We start from the raw sequence: 16,750 nt of genomic DNA on the forward strand, positions 1-16,750 counted from the left end.
TTGAACCAATTGAAATCCTGCTGAGAGAAATTTGATCAGATTGATTGAATGTAAAAAGCTAACCATTTTTCTCTCATTCATTCATAGATCCTTGGTGCCGCAAACTAAGAAATTACAAGTCAAAGATCTGGCACCAAGATTGATGGCCCTTATCTCCAAGTTATTCTACCTCAAGCCCAGCTACCTGTTTGGTGAGTAGTTGAGGTGCTGACCTGTTAATTTGTAAAAGTAAATTAGCAACCCATCAGAATCACAAACGTTTTCGGGTCAAGACTCTGCATCAGGACTGGGGGAAAAAAGATGAAAAGTCAGAGTTAGAAGGTGGGGGAAGGGGGGGGGGAAGTAGTTCAAGGTGGTAGATGATTGGTGAAACCAGGAGAGTGGGATGGATGAAGTAAAGAGCAGAGAATTGATTGGTGAAAGAGATAAAGGGCTGGAGAAGGAGGTATCTGATAGGAGAAGGTAGAAGACCAAGGAAGAAAGGAAAGGGGGAGGAGCACCAAAGGGGTTGTCGGGCAGGCAAGGAGAAGGTGAGAGAGGAAATGAGAATGAGGAATGGTGATGGGTGGGGAGGAAAAAGAGGAGAGATTTTAACAGATGTTCATGCCATTGGACTGGAGGCTACCCAGACAGGTGTTGCTCCTCCAACCCGAGTGTGGCCTCATCACAACTGTAATGGAAGCCATGGACTGACATGTCAGAAAGGGAATGGGAAGTAGAATTGAAACAGATGGCCATCCGGAGTTGCTGCTGTTCCTGGAAGACGGAGCATGGATTTTGATGCATTTTACCATCAATAATATTTTCTACACTTCACATGTAATGATACAGGATACACACATGAACAATGTTACAAGCTGTCACAAGAAAAACTGGCTTTTTCCATTGGTAGTGAACAACAGCAAACCTCAGCCTTTTGACTCATGTTCATCTATCTAGCCTACAAGTCAGTTTCAGCATTTCTAAACATCACTTTGTTGGTAAAAGGGATTTTCATTGTTTTACTTTCCATCACGTCAAAGTTGACTAACAGAGTTTTGTCTGAACCAAGTTTACTGGCTGGAGAGCTATATTTAGACTGGATTCCTTCAGAGGCAATTGGATCAGTTGAAAAGCAGCCTGCAGATGTTTGTTGGCTGTGCACATTGAGTCATAATGTTGTACATCTGGAAACAGGCTCCATAGTGCACCACATCAATGTTGATCATCAAACATCCGTCCCGTTAGCAGCATTCGGTCCATAGCCTTCTCAGCCTGAGCAATTCGAAGTTCAAGTTCAAAGTAAATTTATAAGAAAGTACATGTCACCATATACAACCCTGGGATAGGTTTTCTTGTGGGCATCCAAGAAACACAGTAGAATCAATGAAAGACCACACCCAACAGGACGGACAAACAACCAATGTGCAAAAGACTACAAACGGTGCAAATGCAATCTAAAATAATGACAAATAAATAAGCAATACATATCAAGAACATGAGAGGAAAAGTCTTTGAAAGTGAGTCCATAGGCTTTGAGAACATTTCAGAGATGGGGCAAGTGAAGCTGGGTGAATTATCTGCTCTATCCAAGTGCTTGATGGTTGGTTGAGGGGTAATAACTGTTCCTAAACCAGATCTTGAGGCTCCTGTACTTTCTTCCTGATGGCAGCAATGAGAACTGAACATCGCATGGATGGTGGGGGTCCTTGGTAATGATGCTCATTTCCTGCGACAACACTCCGTGCAGATGTGTTCAATGGTTGGGAGTGCTTTACTGGTTTTGAACTGGGCCATATCCAATACTTTTTGTAGGCTTTTCCATTCAAGGGCAATGGTGTTTCCGTGCTACAGCCAGTCAATATACTCTCCAGCACACGTCTGTAGAAGTTCGCCAAAGTTTTAGATGTCATGCTGAGCCCTTCGCAGACTTCCATGTAGAGGCCCTGCCATGCTTTCTTGGAATTGCATTACCTGCTGGGCCCAGGACTGATCCTCTTAAATGAGAGCACAGAAGAATTTAAAGTTGCTGATCCACTCCACCTCTGATCCTACAATGAGGACTGGCTCATGGACCTGTGGCTTCCTCTTTCTGAAGTCAACGATCAGCTCCTTGGTCTTGTTGACACTGGCTGAGAGGTTGTTGTGGCATCACTCAGCCAGAGTTTCAGTCTGCTTCCTATATGCTGATTCTTCACCGTCGTTGATTCAGCCTATGACTGTAGTTTCATCATCAAATTTAAATATGGTATTGGAACCGTGCGTAGCCTCACACAGTCATGGAGCAGGGGCTCAGCACACAGCCTTTCAGTGCAAATGTGCTGATGGAGATTGTGGAGGAGATGCTTTTGCCAATCTGACTTGACTGGGGTCTGCAAGTGAGGAAACAGAGGATCCAATTTCACAGCTGGGATTGAGGCCAAGGTCTCGAAGCTTATTGATTAGTTTCGAGGGTATGACAGTATTAAATGCCAAGCTGTAGCCAATAAAGAGCATCCTGATTTATGCATCTTTGCTATCCAGATGTTACAGGATTGAGTGAAGAGCCAATGAAATGCCATCTGCTGTGGACCTGTTGTACCAGCAGGCAGATTGGAGTGGAGCCAAGTTGCTTCTCAGGCAGGAGTTGATGTGTTACATCACCAACGTCTCAAAATACTTCAGCACAGAGCACGTAAGCACTACAGGATGACAATCATTCAGGCAGGTTACCACATTCTTCTTAGGCACTGGTATAACTGAAGCCTGCTTGAAGTAGGAAGGTACCCCAGACTGCTGAGGAAAGAGGTTAAAGAAATCAGTGAACACTCAGTTGATCAGCACAAATCTTTGGTACTTGGCCACATACCCATTATGGATCGTATGCCTTCCATGGGGTCATCCTCCTGAAGGGTGTTCATCAAGAATGAAATCACAGGGTCACTGGGGGCTGTGGGAGTTTGTGAAGGTTCCTCTGTGTTTTGACAGTCAAGGCGAACTCATCTGGAAGCGAAGTGCTATTGTCGGACAGACAGACAGACTTTATTGATCTTGAGGGAAATTGGGTTTCGTTACAGCCGCACCAACCAAGAATAGTGAAGAAATACAGCAATATAAAACCATAAATAATTAAATAATAATTTAATCATGCCAAGTGGAAATAAGTCCAGGACCAGCTCAGGGTGCCTGACACTCCAAGGGAGGAGTTGTAAAGTTTGATGGCCACAGGCAGGAATGACTTCCTATGATGCTCAGTGTTGCATCTCAGTGGAATGAGTCTCTGGCTGAACGTACTCCTGTGCCTAACCAGTACGTTATGGAGTGGATGGGAGTCATTGTCCAAGATGGCATGCAACTTGGACAGCATCCTCTTTTCAGACACCACCATCAGAGAGTCCAGTTCCACCCCCACAACATCACTGGCCTTACGAATGAGTTTGTTGATTCTGTTGGTGTCTGCTACCCTCAGCCTGCTGCCCCAGCACACAACAGCAAACAAGATTAGCACTGGCTACCACAGACTCGTAGAACATCCTCAGCATCATCCGGCAGATGTTAAAGGACCTCAGTCTCCTCAGGAAATAGAGATGGCTCTGACCCTTCTTGTAGACAGCCTCAGTGTTCTTTGACCAGTCCAGTTTATTGTCCATTCATATCCCCAGGTAATTGTAATCTTCCACCGTGTCCACACTGACCCCTTGGATGGAAACAGGGGTCACCAGTGCCTTAGCCCTCCTCAGGTCCACCACCAGCTCCTTAGTCTTTTTCACATTAAGCTGCAGATGATTCTGCTCGCACCATGTGACAAAGTTTCTCACCGTAGCCCTGTATTCAGCCTCATCTCCTTTGCTGATGCATCCAACTGTGGCAGAGTCATCAGAAAACTTCTGAAGATGTGAAGACTCTGTGTTGTAGTTGAAATCTGAGGTGTAGATGGTGAAGAGAAAGGGGGACAGGACAGTCCACTGTGGAGCCCCAGTGCTGCTGACCACTCTGTCTGACACACAGTGTTGCAAGCGCACGTACTGTGGTCTGCCACTCAGGTAATCAATAATCCATGACACCAGGGAAGCATCCAACTGCATCACTGTCAGCTTCTCACCCAGCAGAGCAGGGCAGATGGTGTTGAACGCACTGGAGAAGTCAAAAAACATGACCCTCACAGTGTTCACCGGTTTGTCCAGGTGGGCATAGACACAGTTCAGCAGATAGACGATGGCATCCTCAACTCATAGTCGGGGCTGGTAGGCGAACTGGAGGGGGTCTAGGTGTGGCCTAACCATAGGCCGGAGCTGCTCTAGAACAAGTCTCTCCAGGGTCTTCATGATGTGGGAGGTCAACGCCACCGGTCTGTAGTCATTGGAGCCACTGGGGCGTGGCGTCTTTGGTACACGAATGAGGCAGGACATCTTCCACATCACAGGAACCCTCTGGAGACTCAGGCTCAGGTTGAAGACATGGTGAAGTACTCCACATAGCTGTGGGGGACAGGCTTTGAGCACCCTGGGGCTGACCCCATCCGGGCCTGCAGCCTTGCTTGGATGGAGACGCTTCAGCTATGTTACTTCACTTCACTTTATAAGTAACAGCATTCAAGCCCTGCCACAACTGTCCAACATCCCACAGTAATTTAAGTTTGACCCGGGACTGTCATTTGCACATGAGATGGCATTCCAGAGATTCAAGTGTTGGTCCCAGATATTACTTGAAATGTTGAGTCTTTGTTTCCACTCACACTTCGGCAATGCAGTCCACACTCCAACCATTATTTGGGTGAAGTAGTTCTTCCTCAGATACACTAATGGTGGTGGAGGCTAGGTTAGCAAACACATTTTCATCAAGGCGTTCAGGGAAAACTGGCCCACAAGGCTTGTAGAGTTCAGCCACAGTCAAACTGAAAAGGAAGAATTTAAATATTGATGGCCCTCAATTTTAAATGACAGGTCCATAATTTTGTGGCTGAATCTTTTGATCATAATCTTCTACTTCTGGAAACATCACAGCACCTATCCTGTCAAATCACCTCAGTACCTTATATTTATCATTCTTCTTTACCTTCCCACATTCTTTTAAACTCCAAGGATTACAAAGTCAAACCGTCTGGCCTATCACAAAAGGACAACATTCACTTCCCAGGAATTAGTCTGGTGAATATCCTTTGGATTCCCTACTGCATCCTTCTTTTTTTTAAAAAAAAAGAAAGGGAGCATAGGGGACTAAAACTGCACACAATATTCCAGATTTACAGCGAGGAGGAAATCAGGAGGACAAAAAGAGAACATGTAATATCTTTGGCAGACAAGGTAAAGGAAAATCCCGAAAGGTTCTCTAAGTATATTAAGAATAAAGGGTAACTGGGAAGAGACAAGCCCCCAACCCCAAGCTTCCCACAATGTCCTAGAATACACTTAATTAGATCCTATTCACCTTTCCAAACCTTAAGATCACCAGCAACTATCTTTTGTAATGTGATTACGTTTCAAAACATCAGTATTCTCGTCTCCAAATTTTCTAGCTTTCTCAACTTGCAGCATGGTACATACACAGAAATCTACAGCACATTGAGGCCATTCAGCCCACAGTTGTGCCTACCATGTAACCTCCCCTAGAAACTGCCCAGAATTTCCCTACCACTATATTTCTAAGCTCCATGTACCTATCTAAGAGTCTCTTTAAAGACCCTATTATATCCACCTCTACTGGCAGCGTATTCCATGCACCCATCACTGTGTGAAAAAATTAACCCTTATATCCTCTCTGTACCTACTTCCAAGCACCTTAAAACTATACCCTTCGTGTTAGTCATTTCAGCCCTGGGAAAAAGCCTCTGACTATCCACACGATAAATGCCTCTCATCATCTTATACACCTCTATCAGGTCACCTCTCATCCTCCATCGCTCCAAGGAGAAAAGGCCGGGTTCACTCAACCTATTCACATAAGGCATGCTCTCCAATCCAGGCAACATTTACAGATGAGAAATATTATGTCAAACATTCCCCAGCTATTGTGCGATGTTTCCCAAGAGGAAGTCAAGGGTTGATCCCCCTCCAATTGGTCCATATTGCTAAATATTGCTTAAGAAAAATTTCCAGAACACTCTTAAATTCAACCCTATACGAGCCCTCAGCATGATAGTTGCAGTCAGTATTAGGGAAGTTAAAACTGCCCACAATAACTTGAAAGTCTGAAAAGTGAAGCAGCTAATTACAGAAACTTTCCTGAGATCACACCTCTTTACCCAGTGCTCATATTTCCTTGAACAACTTCTAATATTTTCACTGCTGTAAAATGCAAATCTAAATTCTTTAGATTATAACTTCTGCAGTAAAAAATGGCCAATGCTAGATGCATCCTAAAGATGACCTATGTTGTATATTCACAGTCCAATAACTCGTCAACCACAGAAGAATTTTCTATAAATGGACATGACAAGTACTAAGTGGGGCTTTATAGTCAAGATCAGAAGAGTTAAAAAAAATCTCTCTGCCTTTGATACTTGGATTAACACAAGAAACATACATCTGTACAGATACAATGTATGAGGAAATTAGGGGATAATGTTTCCAACATTTTTGTTTTATTGTAGATAAAATTATTCCAAGTATGGTGATACAGTTGCTCTGAAACTGAACTAGTTCATTGTGGAATTAGATGCAATAAATCACTAACGTACTTTATTTAAAGCAACACATAACTCAAAAACAGTCTCGCTTAAACACTGACCTCAACTGGACTAGCAAGCTTATAGGTTAAGTGATGGTCTGCAAGAGAAACTAAAAATGAGCAGATTTCAACATCACCTGAAGTGCAAGAACAAAAAAATAAATCTGATTTTTCTGTTTAGTATCCACTGAGGCAAAGAGGTATTACTGAATTTTGCAATTACCATCATTTAATGCAATCCTAAGGAGCTTTGTAATGAAGCATGGGGATCATTTCAATCACTTTACCTGACAATGTTAGGATGAGAGAGTTTTTGGAGGAGACTAATCTCACGTACAATGACATCTTGGTCAACATCTTTCTTGTAAATTTTTACCACCATTACTTTACTAGTGGTGTTATGAGTTACCTGTTAAAAGAGGAAAAGAATATTATCAAATCAATCCCATGAAAGAAACAGAGTTGGTTAACAAGGCAGTTTTTAACCCATGTTTTCAATGACATTTTTCCAAGGATAGAAATTCATTGGTATGTTCTCTGTATATACACAATCCTATGCATTATTTTTGACCTTGCTATTCACCATCATTGTGGTGGTTAGAAAGTCAACATCTGCTACAGGGAATAACAGCAGCTGCTAGCTGCAGGAACAGAAGAAGCAAACGTACATCACTTCAAATGCACAACTTGTCTGCCATGCAATGTGATAACCAGGGAGAGCAAGTTTAATACTACTGACAAATATACAGACAGTGAAATAATGAGAGGAAGGTGGTTGGATCAAGGAGGTAAAAAGAGGAAAATGCTACAAATGTATTCAGGTCTTTTAATTCTGAAGTATTTCTAATAATTAAAATCTGAAAGAATTAAACTCTGCACTTGTATAAATTCAAATTTTGTTACAAGACAAATTGCTTTGTAGCAATTAAGATTTAGCACATTGCTTAAAAGTGCACACACAAAAATAAATACAAATATAAATAAACACACACAAAACAAGTATAATGTCTGTCAGTGCCAAGTCTCTTACAAACTGTGGTCTTAGGCCAACTTAGATACAAGAATTCCTGTTTAACTGTGCAACTATAGTTTCCGAAAGTTTTATGGCAAAGCATCAACAGCCTCAGCATTGTTTTAGCACAACATCATGTGGAATAATTCAACAGGTAACCCAAAAAAACCTTCCAAATACTCTACCTTTCCCTTTGAAATATTGGATATAAATAAATCTATTTAATTGCTTGGCAAACACCAGCTGTTTCATTCTATCATTGTTTCCTACTATTGATCCTAAAGAGAAAAGTCTGAAAAACTCAGCAGATTAAATAAAGGATGATGAGAGAAAGAACATTTTTGGTCAATGAACTTTCATTAGAATTGATGATCAAGACACAGCACAGATTTTTGAAACATTTATTAAGTGAGGGATTAACGGTGTTGACAGAAACAGCTCTACCTCAGATTTTATTTTCATTAGCATCAAGCAATCAGAATTGGAATTTGAGTTAAGGATCCTTTAAACTGCCCAATAAAGGGACCATTGCCAGTTCCACGGAATTGGCCCCATTTTGTACATTTTTGACCAGCTGCTCTAGCGATGAAACGACCTCTTCAAATAAATAATTACATTTTTATTATTTAAGGGACTAAAACCAGCAGTGAACAGGGACGTACTCAGTGATTGCTTCAACTTCCTAAACATCAACATCTCAGAGGATCTACCCTGAGCCCAACACATTGATGCAGTCATGAAGAAAGTATGCCAGCAGCTCCACTTCATTTGGAGCCAAACTAACTCTGCAAATTTCTGCAGAAGTACCTTGGAGAGCGTTTTGATTGGCTGTATAGAGCCTCCAAAGTGCAGGATCATAACAGGTTGTAGAAGATTCTAGACTCAGCCAGTTCCATCACAGTCACAACCCCCCTTGCTACTAAAGACATGCTCAAAAGTGGGACCTCAGGAAGGCAGCATTAAAGACCCTCACCAGCTGATCTGGATCATGCCTGCTGCATTAGGGAGATGGCACAGGAGCCTAAGGACCCATGCTCAAAATTTTAGAAACAGCCCCTCTGCCATCAGATTCTGAACTGTCCATGAACTCGACACAGTTATTCGTCTTTTTCACTACTTATTTAATTTTTGTAACTTATACCAATTTTAAAGCTTGCACTGTGCTGTGGCAAAACATTTCATGACATCGTGGCTTCAAAAATTATTCACTCTCACAACTACTTTCACATTTTACCAATCACCTTTCCAGCTCTTAGCTTCATCTCACCCCCTCCGGTCTTCTACCATTTCGCATTTCCCCCTCCCCCCAACTACTTTCAAATCTCTTAGTATCTTTCCCTTCAGTTAGTCCTGATGAAGGGTCGTGGCCCGAAACTTTGACAGTGCTTCTCCTATAGATGCCGCCTGGCCCGCTGTGTTCCACCAGCATTTTGTATGTGTTGTTCACATTTTACTGCTCATTTTCTAAACTTAAAATAAATTGAAATGGGATTTTTGAGCTGATCTACAAAACATTGCGCATCATGTCAAACAAAAGAAAAAAATTCCAAAACAGGTCAACAATTTACAAAAAATTATAAACCAAAATTGAGGCTGAAGAAGTATTCACCGGCTTGTACTGATGTTAACTTTCCTCAGGTGCAATTCTGCATATTACTTTACCAACACAACCAATTTTGTTAATGTAGAACATTGGAGGATCACCTAAATAATTAGCCCTTCTCTCTCTCAGAGGTCCAACAGTATGGTAGATTTTCAACAGACCAAACCAAAATTAAAACAAGACAGCATTAAAGACAAGTCAGGGATATGATAATAGAGAAGCACAAATCTGGGAAGGGGTACAAGACCATCCCAAAGTCACTAAACATATCTCGAAGCTCAGTGCAGTCCATCAGGAAAAGTGGAAAAAAACATGAAACCACAGCCACATTGCCAAGTTCGGGCTGCCCCTCTAAATTTGGTCACCAGAGAAGAACAGCACTTGTAAGTGAGGCTACTGTGGCACCAACAGTCACTCTCGAGTGATTTGCAGGTCAGTGGCTGCAAATGGAGAGAAAGTTCAGTTCTCCCCACTCTATTTATGAAAGAGTGCAAGGAAGATTCTCTGGCTTTAAAAAAAACAAATCCTTGCCCATAAAGACTTTTGCAAAGCATCACTTGGAAGATACTGTAAACATGTGGATGAAGGTCTTCTGGTTGGCTGAGACTAAAGTAGAACATTTTGGCCTGAACACTAAGCAATCGAAGTGGCAAAATTCCAACGTTGCACATCAGCCAGGTAACACCATCTCTACTATAAAGTGCAGTGCTGGTGGCATCATGCTATCAGGATGCTTTTCAGCAGCAGGGACTGGAAATCTGGTCAATATGCTTTTCAACAACATTCCCTCTATCTCAACAACTACTTTCCAATTTGCCTGCTGCCAGTAAACTTCAGGTCATTTGAAAATCCATTGCACACCAAGAATCATTCAACTGACATCCATCTATTTCCTAACCAATATTAACTTCTGATTAAACATCTCAGTTTTGAAAGTCTTAATATTTTCAAATTCCTTCATGAAGTGAAATTTTCTGTCTCAGTAATGGTCAGGATTTTGAATGGCTATTTACTCAGAGAAAACATGGAAATCATGGATACTCCAGAAAGGAGGGTGACAAGTAGTAAGGTGTTGAAACATATCCATATCACAAGGGAGCAGGTGACTGCAGATTTGAGGTGCAATAAGGTGGGTAAATCCCCAGGGTCTGACCATGCACACCCTGCAACCTATGGGAGGCCAGTGAAGAAATTACAGAGGCTCTAATCATGTCCAGCCCTTTACCTTGAAAGCATCAACTTTCTGGCCTAAACTGTATGGCCACACATTTAGCTGTTAAGACACAATCTCTAAACCTATTTGCCCCTTGCTTAAAATTTTTTTTTCTAGAGCAGAGGTTCCCAACCTACTTTATGCTGTGGACCAATACCATTAAGCCAAGGGTCTATGGACCACAGGATGGGAACCTCTGTTGTAGAGTATCTTTGGACACTGAAGATATTATATAAGCACACACTGAAGGTTGGTTGCACTGAGGCAAGGCAAGACATCCCTTCTTGGGTACCCAGTCCCTCTATACAGGTCAGCGGACCATTTTCCTTACTAACCGCTTGCTGCACTCCCTGCTTAATTTTACAACCTTAAAAGGAGATGGTGATGTGAGTGAAGTTACCCATGCCAGATCAGGATTCTGAACGTGGTGACGTGAGACCCAAGGCTTCTCTATCTCCTATCCAATGACAGCAGCAAGAAAAGTACGTGATCTGGGTGGTGGGGGTCTTTGATGATGGATACTGCTTTCTTGTGGATGCGTTCCATGTAAAGGAGATTATGGTGGGGAGTGTTTCACCTGTGCTCCACTGGGCTGCATCCACCACTTCCTGCAGTCTTTTCCAATCCTGGACATGGATGTTTCTCATCAGGATATTCTCCACTGTGCAACTACAGAAGTATGTTAAAAATTTGGTGACGTGCCACATCTCTGCACACTTGTAAGCAAGTAGAGGCACAATAGTGCCTTTACTTGTGATGGCACTTGTGTCCTGGGGCAACCCAATCAGGGCATGGCCATCCTTTTGTTAAAGGAAGTGCTACTGCCCTGCTTGGGATGAAGCCCATCACTAGCAGGATTGTGGAAACAATGCAGAGCTCTAACATGTGATGGTGACAAAGAAGCAAATACCAAATTCTCGTTCACAGGGCTAGAGAGAGTGTATTTCTCTTGCCATTGAACAGCTGAATGCCAATGTTGAAGAGGATACCTCAGACCAAAAACAGAACACTATTGGCTCATCAGCGCAACCACTTATTTGGGACAACTCTAAAAGAACAAGAAAATAGCCAGAATTATCTTTGTCTACTTGGGGCACTGTGCTGCTTATTTTGCACAGAAGACCATTTCTAACTAATATCAGACACATGCACTTGTGTGGTTGTTAGACACACCGTGCTTTGAACAAACAGTTTGTAAATAGATGAAGAGTTGACCATTTACTCTTTCCCATTGATGCTGCCTGGCCTGCTGAATTCCTCCAGCATTTTTTGTGTGTGCGTGTGCGTGTGGTGCTTTTAAATAGCATCAGCTGCGTGTGCCGGCAAAAAAAAGCAGCAAGATAATTCAAAACCGTTTTGTTCACTGCAGTTTCAAGCATTCAGGGTTGGAGATGCCACAAACTTGTACTTGTGCTGATTTTGTTCATTTATAGTGAAAAGAGTACACTGGGTGAATTCCTCCCTCAAGAACTTTTAGGAACTAATACAGTTATGGTACTGCAGTATTGAGAGTGTCCTACATTTCATTTATATACATTTTTGTTTGTTTTTAAAAAAACCTTTTTAACTATCTCCATGAAATTTCAGCTAATTGGGGCAGCTGCTCGTTTGGGCAAAAATGTATTTGGTCAAGATGTGCTCCAATTATCCAGTATTCATTATAATCGGAAGGTGGGAACATGGGTGGAAATGGAGCCAGGCTTGCTGATCTCTGCAGTAGGAACACTTGGTCATCAACAAAACAATATTTCATCACAGGGAAATTCAGAAGGTGATACAGTGTTCTCCAAACTGTGGAGGTAAGAAATGGACTGACAATATGGCAAGTAGTGGAAAACGGTAATGCTCACCAACAAATGTGACATCCTGTCTCAAGCCAAACTGAAAAGAATCCACCAAACAAGCACCACGAGCTAAAGTATTAACAAGCTAATGTTCTGAACACTGAACGCCTTGGTTCTGCTGAGAAAATACAGGCTTCATTCCCTTCTACCTAAATGAAGAAAAATGCAGATGAGGAGATCACCACTTAATAGATGAACTGGCAACAATCTGAAAACATAACGGGGGTTCCTGTTCAGACTCCAAGTAGAAGAGACCAATAATTTGCTGGGGCATAAAGGCCAGATGAGCCCTGAGAAAAATATTTGGTACAATAAAAATTCCAGAGTTTAACAGCAGGAGCAAAATGAACTTTAAAAAGAAATTGCAAATGTAGGAAATCTGGAAGAGAAACACAGGAAACTGTCAGGTCAGACACCATCTCTGGAAAGAGGAACTGAATTGATAATTCAGGTCAAAGCATCACAATAACAGGCAGAGCGAGAGCAACAGCCAAGCACTGACCCAACTCTTGTCATAGGACATCTGATGTCATTAGGGGTAACTGATTAAAACACTGTTAAAGACGAAAGACCTTCACCAACTTGACATGTTCACTTTGTTTTCCTTTCTACAAATGCTGCCCGACACTGAGATTTTCCAGTATTTTCTGCCTTTCTGTGAGATACCTCAAGCTGTTCAATAGGAACACAGGAAGATTAAGCTTTCTGTAAGAATAGAGAAAGCAACACTGATAACTCCAACACAAATTGCTGTGCACAGTGAACAAGGAATTATCTATAATATAACACAGCTTATCAGTGGCAGCTGGTAAACATAAATAATGATGCTCAGAGACAAGCCGACTGACAACAGGAATAGAACAGAATGAGAGCACACAAACAAAAGAGAATCTGCAGGTGCTGGAAATCCAAGCAACACATACAAAATGCTGGAGAAACTCAACAGGCCAGGCAGCATCTATGGGAAAAGAGCACAGTCAACATTCTGGACCAAAACTCTTCGGCATGACAGGAGAAAAAAAGCTGAGGGGTAGATTTAAAAGGTGTGGGGAGGGGAGAGAGAAACTCAGGGTGATTGATGGGTGAAACCTTAAGTGGGAGGGATGAAGTAAACAGCCGGGAAGTTGATTGGTGAAGGAGATATAGGATTGGAGAAGGGGGGAGTCTGATAGAAGAGGACAGAAGGCCATGGAAGAAAGAAGGGAGGAGCACCAGAGGGAGGTAATGGGCAGGCAGAGAGGTAAGGTAAGAGAAGGAAAAGGAGAGGAGGAATGGTGAAGGGTGGGGGGTGCTGAGGCATTATCGGAAATTTGGGAAGTTGATGTTAATGCCATCAGGTTGGAGGCTACCCAGATGGAATACAAGGTGTTGTTCCTCCAACCTAAGTGTGGCCTCATCATGATGGTGGAGGAGGCCATGGATAGACATATCAGAATGGGAATGGGTAGTGGAGTTAAAATGGTTGGCTACTGGGAGATCCTACTTTTTCTGGCAGACAGAGCGAAGTTGTCTCCCAATCTACATCAGGTTTCACCAACATACATGTGGCACCGTGGAAGAACCGGATTCAGTGTCTGATCTCTCAACAGACTCACAGGTGAAGTGTTGCCTCACCTGGAAGGACTGTTTGGGGCCCTGGATGGTAGTGAGCAAGATGGTGTAGGGGCAGGTGTAGCACTTATTCCGCTTGCAGGGGTAAGTGTCAGGAGGGAGATCAATGGGGTGGGACGAACAGACAAGGAAGTTGCATAGGGAGCTATCCCTGCCGAAAGCAGAAAGCTGGGGCGGGGGGTGGGGGAGGGAAAGAATTGATTGGTGGTAGGATCGTGTTGCAGATGGTAGGACTGAGGTGTGTGGTAGAACACAGGAACCTGGCAGCACAGATTTTACAATTCCATTAGTGACTTTACAGGTAGCAGTAGTTGCAAAGAGAGTTTTCGAAACACATTGGACAATGAGAACAGAAGTTGGGATGTTATGCTGAAGTTTTAGAAGACATTGGTGAGGCTGAATTTATAGTAGTGTGTGCAGTTCTCATCATCTACCTACAGGAAATATCTCAGTAAGATTGAAGAGCTGCAGAAAAAAATCCTACAAGAATGTTGCCAGGAGTTGAGAGCCTGAGTTACAGGGAACAAACAGTTGAATAGATTATGGATTAATTCCCTGGACAATGAATGCCCTTCCCTTGGACAACATCGGTGGTGTGGAGAGAGGAGACTTGCAGCTTGGGCAACTGCCAGTCTTCCATAAAAAAAAGCCTTGCCCAGGCTTGTGCCCTAGAAACTTTCCAAGGTGCAAATCCATGGTCTAGCGAGACTAACGGAGGCCTACTAATTCCCTGGAGCACAGGAGAAGGAGGTAGAGGTATACAAAATTATGAGGCAGATGAACTTGCAGCACAGTTGCAAGTTGGAGATAGTTTGGCAGGTATGATGTTGTAGGCATCATGGCTGAAAGATAATAGACAGGAGCTTGATGTTCAAGGATACACACTGTATCGAAATGACAGGCAGGAAGGCAGAAGAGGCAGTATTTCTCCGTTGGTTAGATTCAAATCAAATCATTAGAAAGAGGTGACATAGGGTCAGGTTGAATCATTATGGATAGAGTTAAGGAACTGCAAGAGTTAAAATAGCCCAATGGGAGTTGTATACGGAACTCCCCCCCCCCCCCCCAAACAGTGGTAAGGATGTTGCATACAAATTACAATGGGAGATAGAAATTGGAAGCCAAAAGGGCAATGTTACAATAGTCATGGGGGATTTCAATTTCAATACGCAGGCAGATTGGGAACATCAGGTTGGTGCTAGATTCTAAGAGGCAGAATTTCTAGAGAGCCCATGAGATTGCTTTTTAGAGCTGCTCGTGGTTGAGCCCACTAGGGGATCAGCTACTCCGGACTGAGTGTTGTGCAATGAACCAGAATTGATTAGAGAGCTTAAGGTAAAAGAACCCTGAGATGAAAGTAACCAAATTCACCTTGCATCTTGAGAAGGAGAAGCTAAAGTCAGATGCATCAGTATAACTGAGTACAAGGAGTACTCAGTACAAGGGAATTACAGAGGCATGAGAGAGGAGTTGGTCTGGCCAGAGTTGACTGGAAAAGAACACTGGCAGGGATGACAGCAGAACAGTCATGGATAGAATCCAGAAGGCACAGAAAATATACATCACAAAGAGGAAGAACTATTCTTTAGGAAAGATAACACAACCATAGCTAACAAGTCAAAATCAACATAAAAGCCAAAGAGAAGGCATATAATAGAGCAAAGATTAGTGGGAAGTTAGAGGATTGGGAAACTTTTCAAAAACTAACAGAAATCAACTAAGAAAGTCATAAAGGAGGTAAAGGAGGAATATGAAAATAAGCTAACCAATAATATTAAAGATACCAAAAGGTTCTTCAGATACATAAAAGTATAAAAGAGAGACAAAAATGGATATTACACTGCTGGAGAGGTAGTAATGCGGGACAAGGAAATAACAGATGAACAGAATAAATATTTTGCATCAGTCTTCACTGTGCAAGACATTAGCAGTATGCTGGAAGTTGAGGCACAGTTACCATTACTAGGGAGAAGGTTCTTGTGAAACTGAAAGGTCTGAAGGTAGACAAGTCATCTGGAATAAATGGTGTACATCCCAGGGTTCTGAAGGAGGTGGCTGAAGAGATTGTGGAGGAATTAATAATGATCTTTCAAGAATCACTAGACTCTAGAATGGTTCCAGAAGACTGGGAAATTGCGAATGTCACTCCAGTCTTCAAGAGGGGAGAGAGGTAGAAGAAATTAAATTATAGGCCAGTTCATCTTACCTCAGTGGTTGGGAAGCTGTTGGAGTTGATTATTAAGGATGAGGTCTCAGGGTACTTGAAGACACATAATAAAATGGGCCGTAGTCAGCGTAGTTTCCTCAAAGGTAAATCTTGCCTGGCAAATCTGTTGGAATTCTTTGAAGTAATGAGCAGGGAAGACAGAGGAGAATTGGTTGATGTTGTGTTCTTAGATTTTCAGAAGGCCTTTGACAAGGTGGCACATGAGGCTGCTACAAGCTCATGGTATTACAGGAAATATTATAGTATGGATAAAGCAATGACTGATTGGCAGGAGGCAAAGAATGGGAATAAAGGGAGCCTTTTCTACTGACTGTCGGTGACTAGTGGTATTCCACAAGGGTCTGTTTTGGGACTTTTTTTTTAAGCGTTGTATGTCAGTGACTTGAATTATGGAATTGATGACTTTGTTGCAAAATTTGCAGACAATAGGAGGATAGGTGGAGGGGTAGGTAGTTTTGAGAAAGTAGAGAGTCTACAGGAGGACTTAGACAGATTAGGAGAAAAGGCAGAGAAGCGACAGATGGAATACAGTGCCCAGAAATGCATGGTCATACACTTTGGTGGAAGAAATGAAAAGGCTGACTATTTTCTAAATGATGAGAACATTTTTAAAAAC

At 42.4% G+C, this 16,750-nt stretch overlaps 1 protein-coding gene across 2 annotated transcripts in view; it reads right to left on the reverse strand.

Annotated features, from left to right (window-relative positions):
* zgc:162952 (PKc_LIMK_like_unk domain-containing protein) overlaps positions 1-16,750 on the reverse strand; it is a 151,890-nt gene that overhangs the window by 39,100 nt on the left and 96,040 nt on the right. For both annotated transcript variants that reach the window (XM_059994473.1, XM_059994472.1), the window contains one exon: positions 6,912-7,033. In XM_059994473.1, the coding sequence (XP_059850456.1) occupies positions 6,912-7,033 (122 nt within the window). The remainder of the gene's footprint in view (positions 1-6,911; positions 7,034-16,750) is intronic.

Source organism: Hypanus sabinus, chromosome 18, assembly GCF_030144855.1.
Source record: "Hypanus sabinus isolate sHypSab1 chromosome 18, sHypSab1.hap1, whole genome shotgun sequence".
NCBI classification, from domain to species: domain Eukaryota; kingdom Metazoa; phylum Chordata; class Chondrichthyes; order Myliobatiformes; family Dasyatidae; genus Hypanus; species Hypanus sabinus.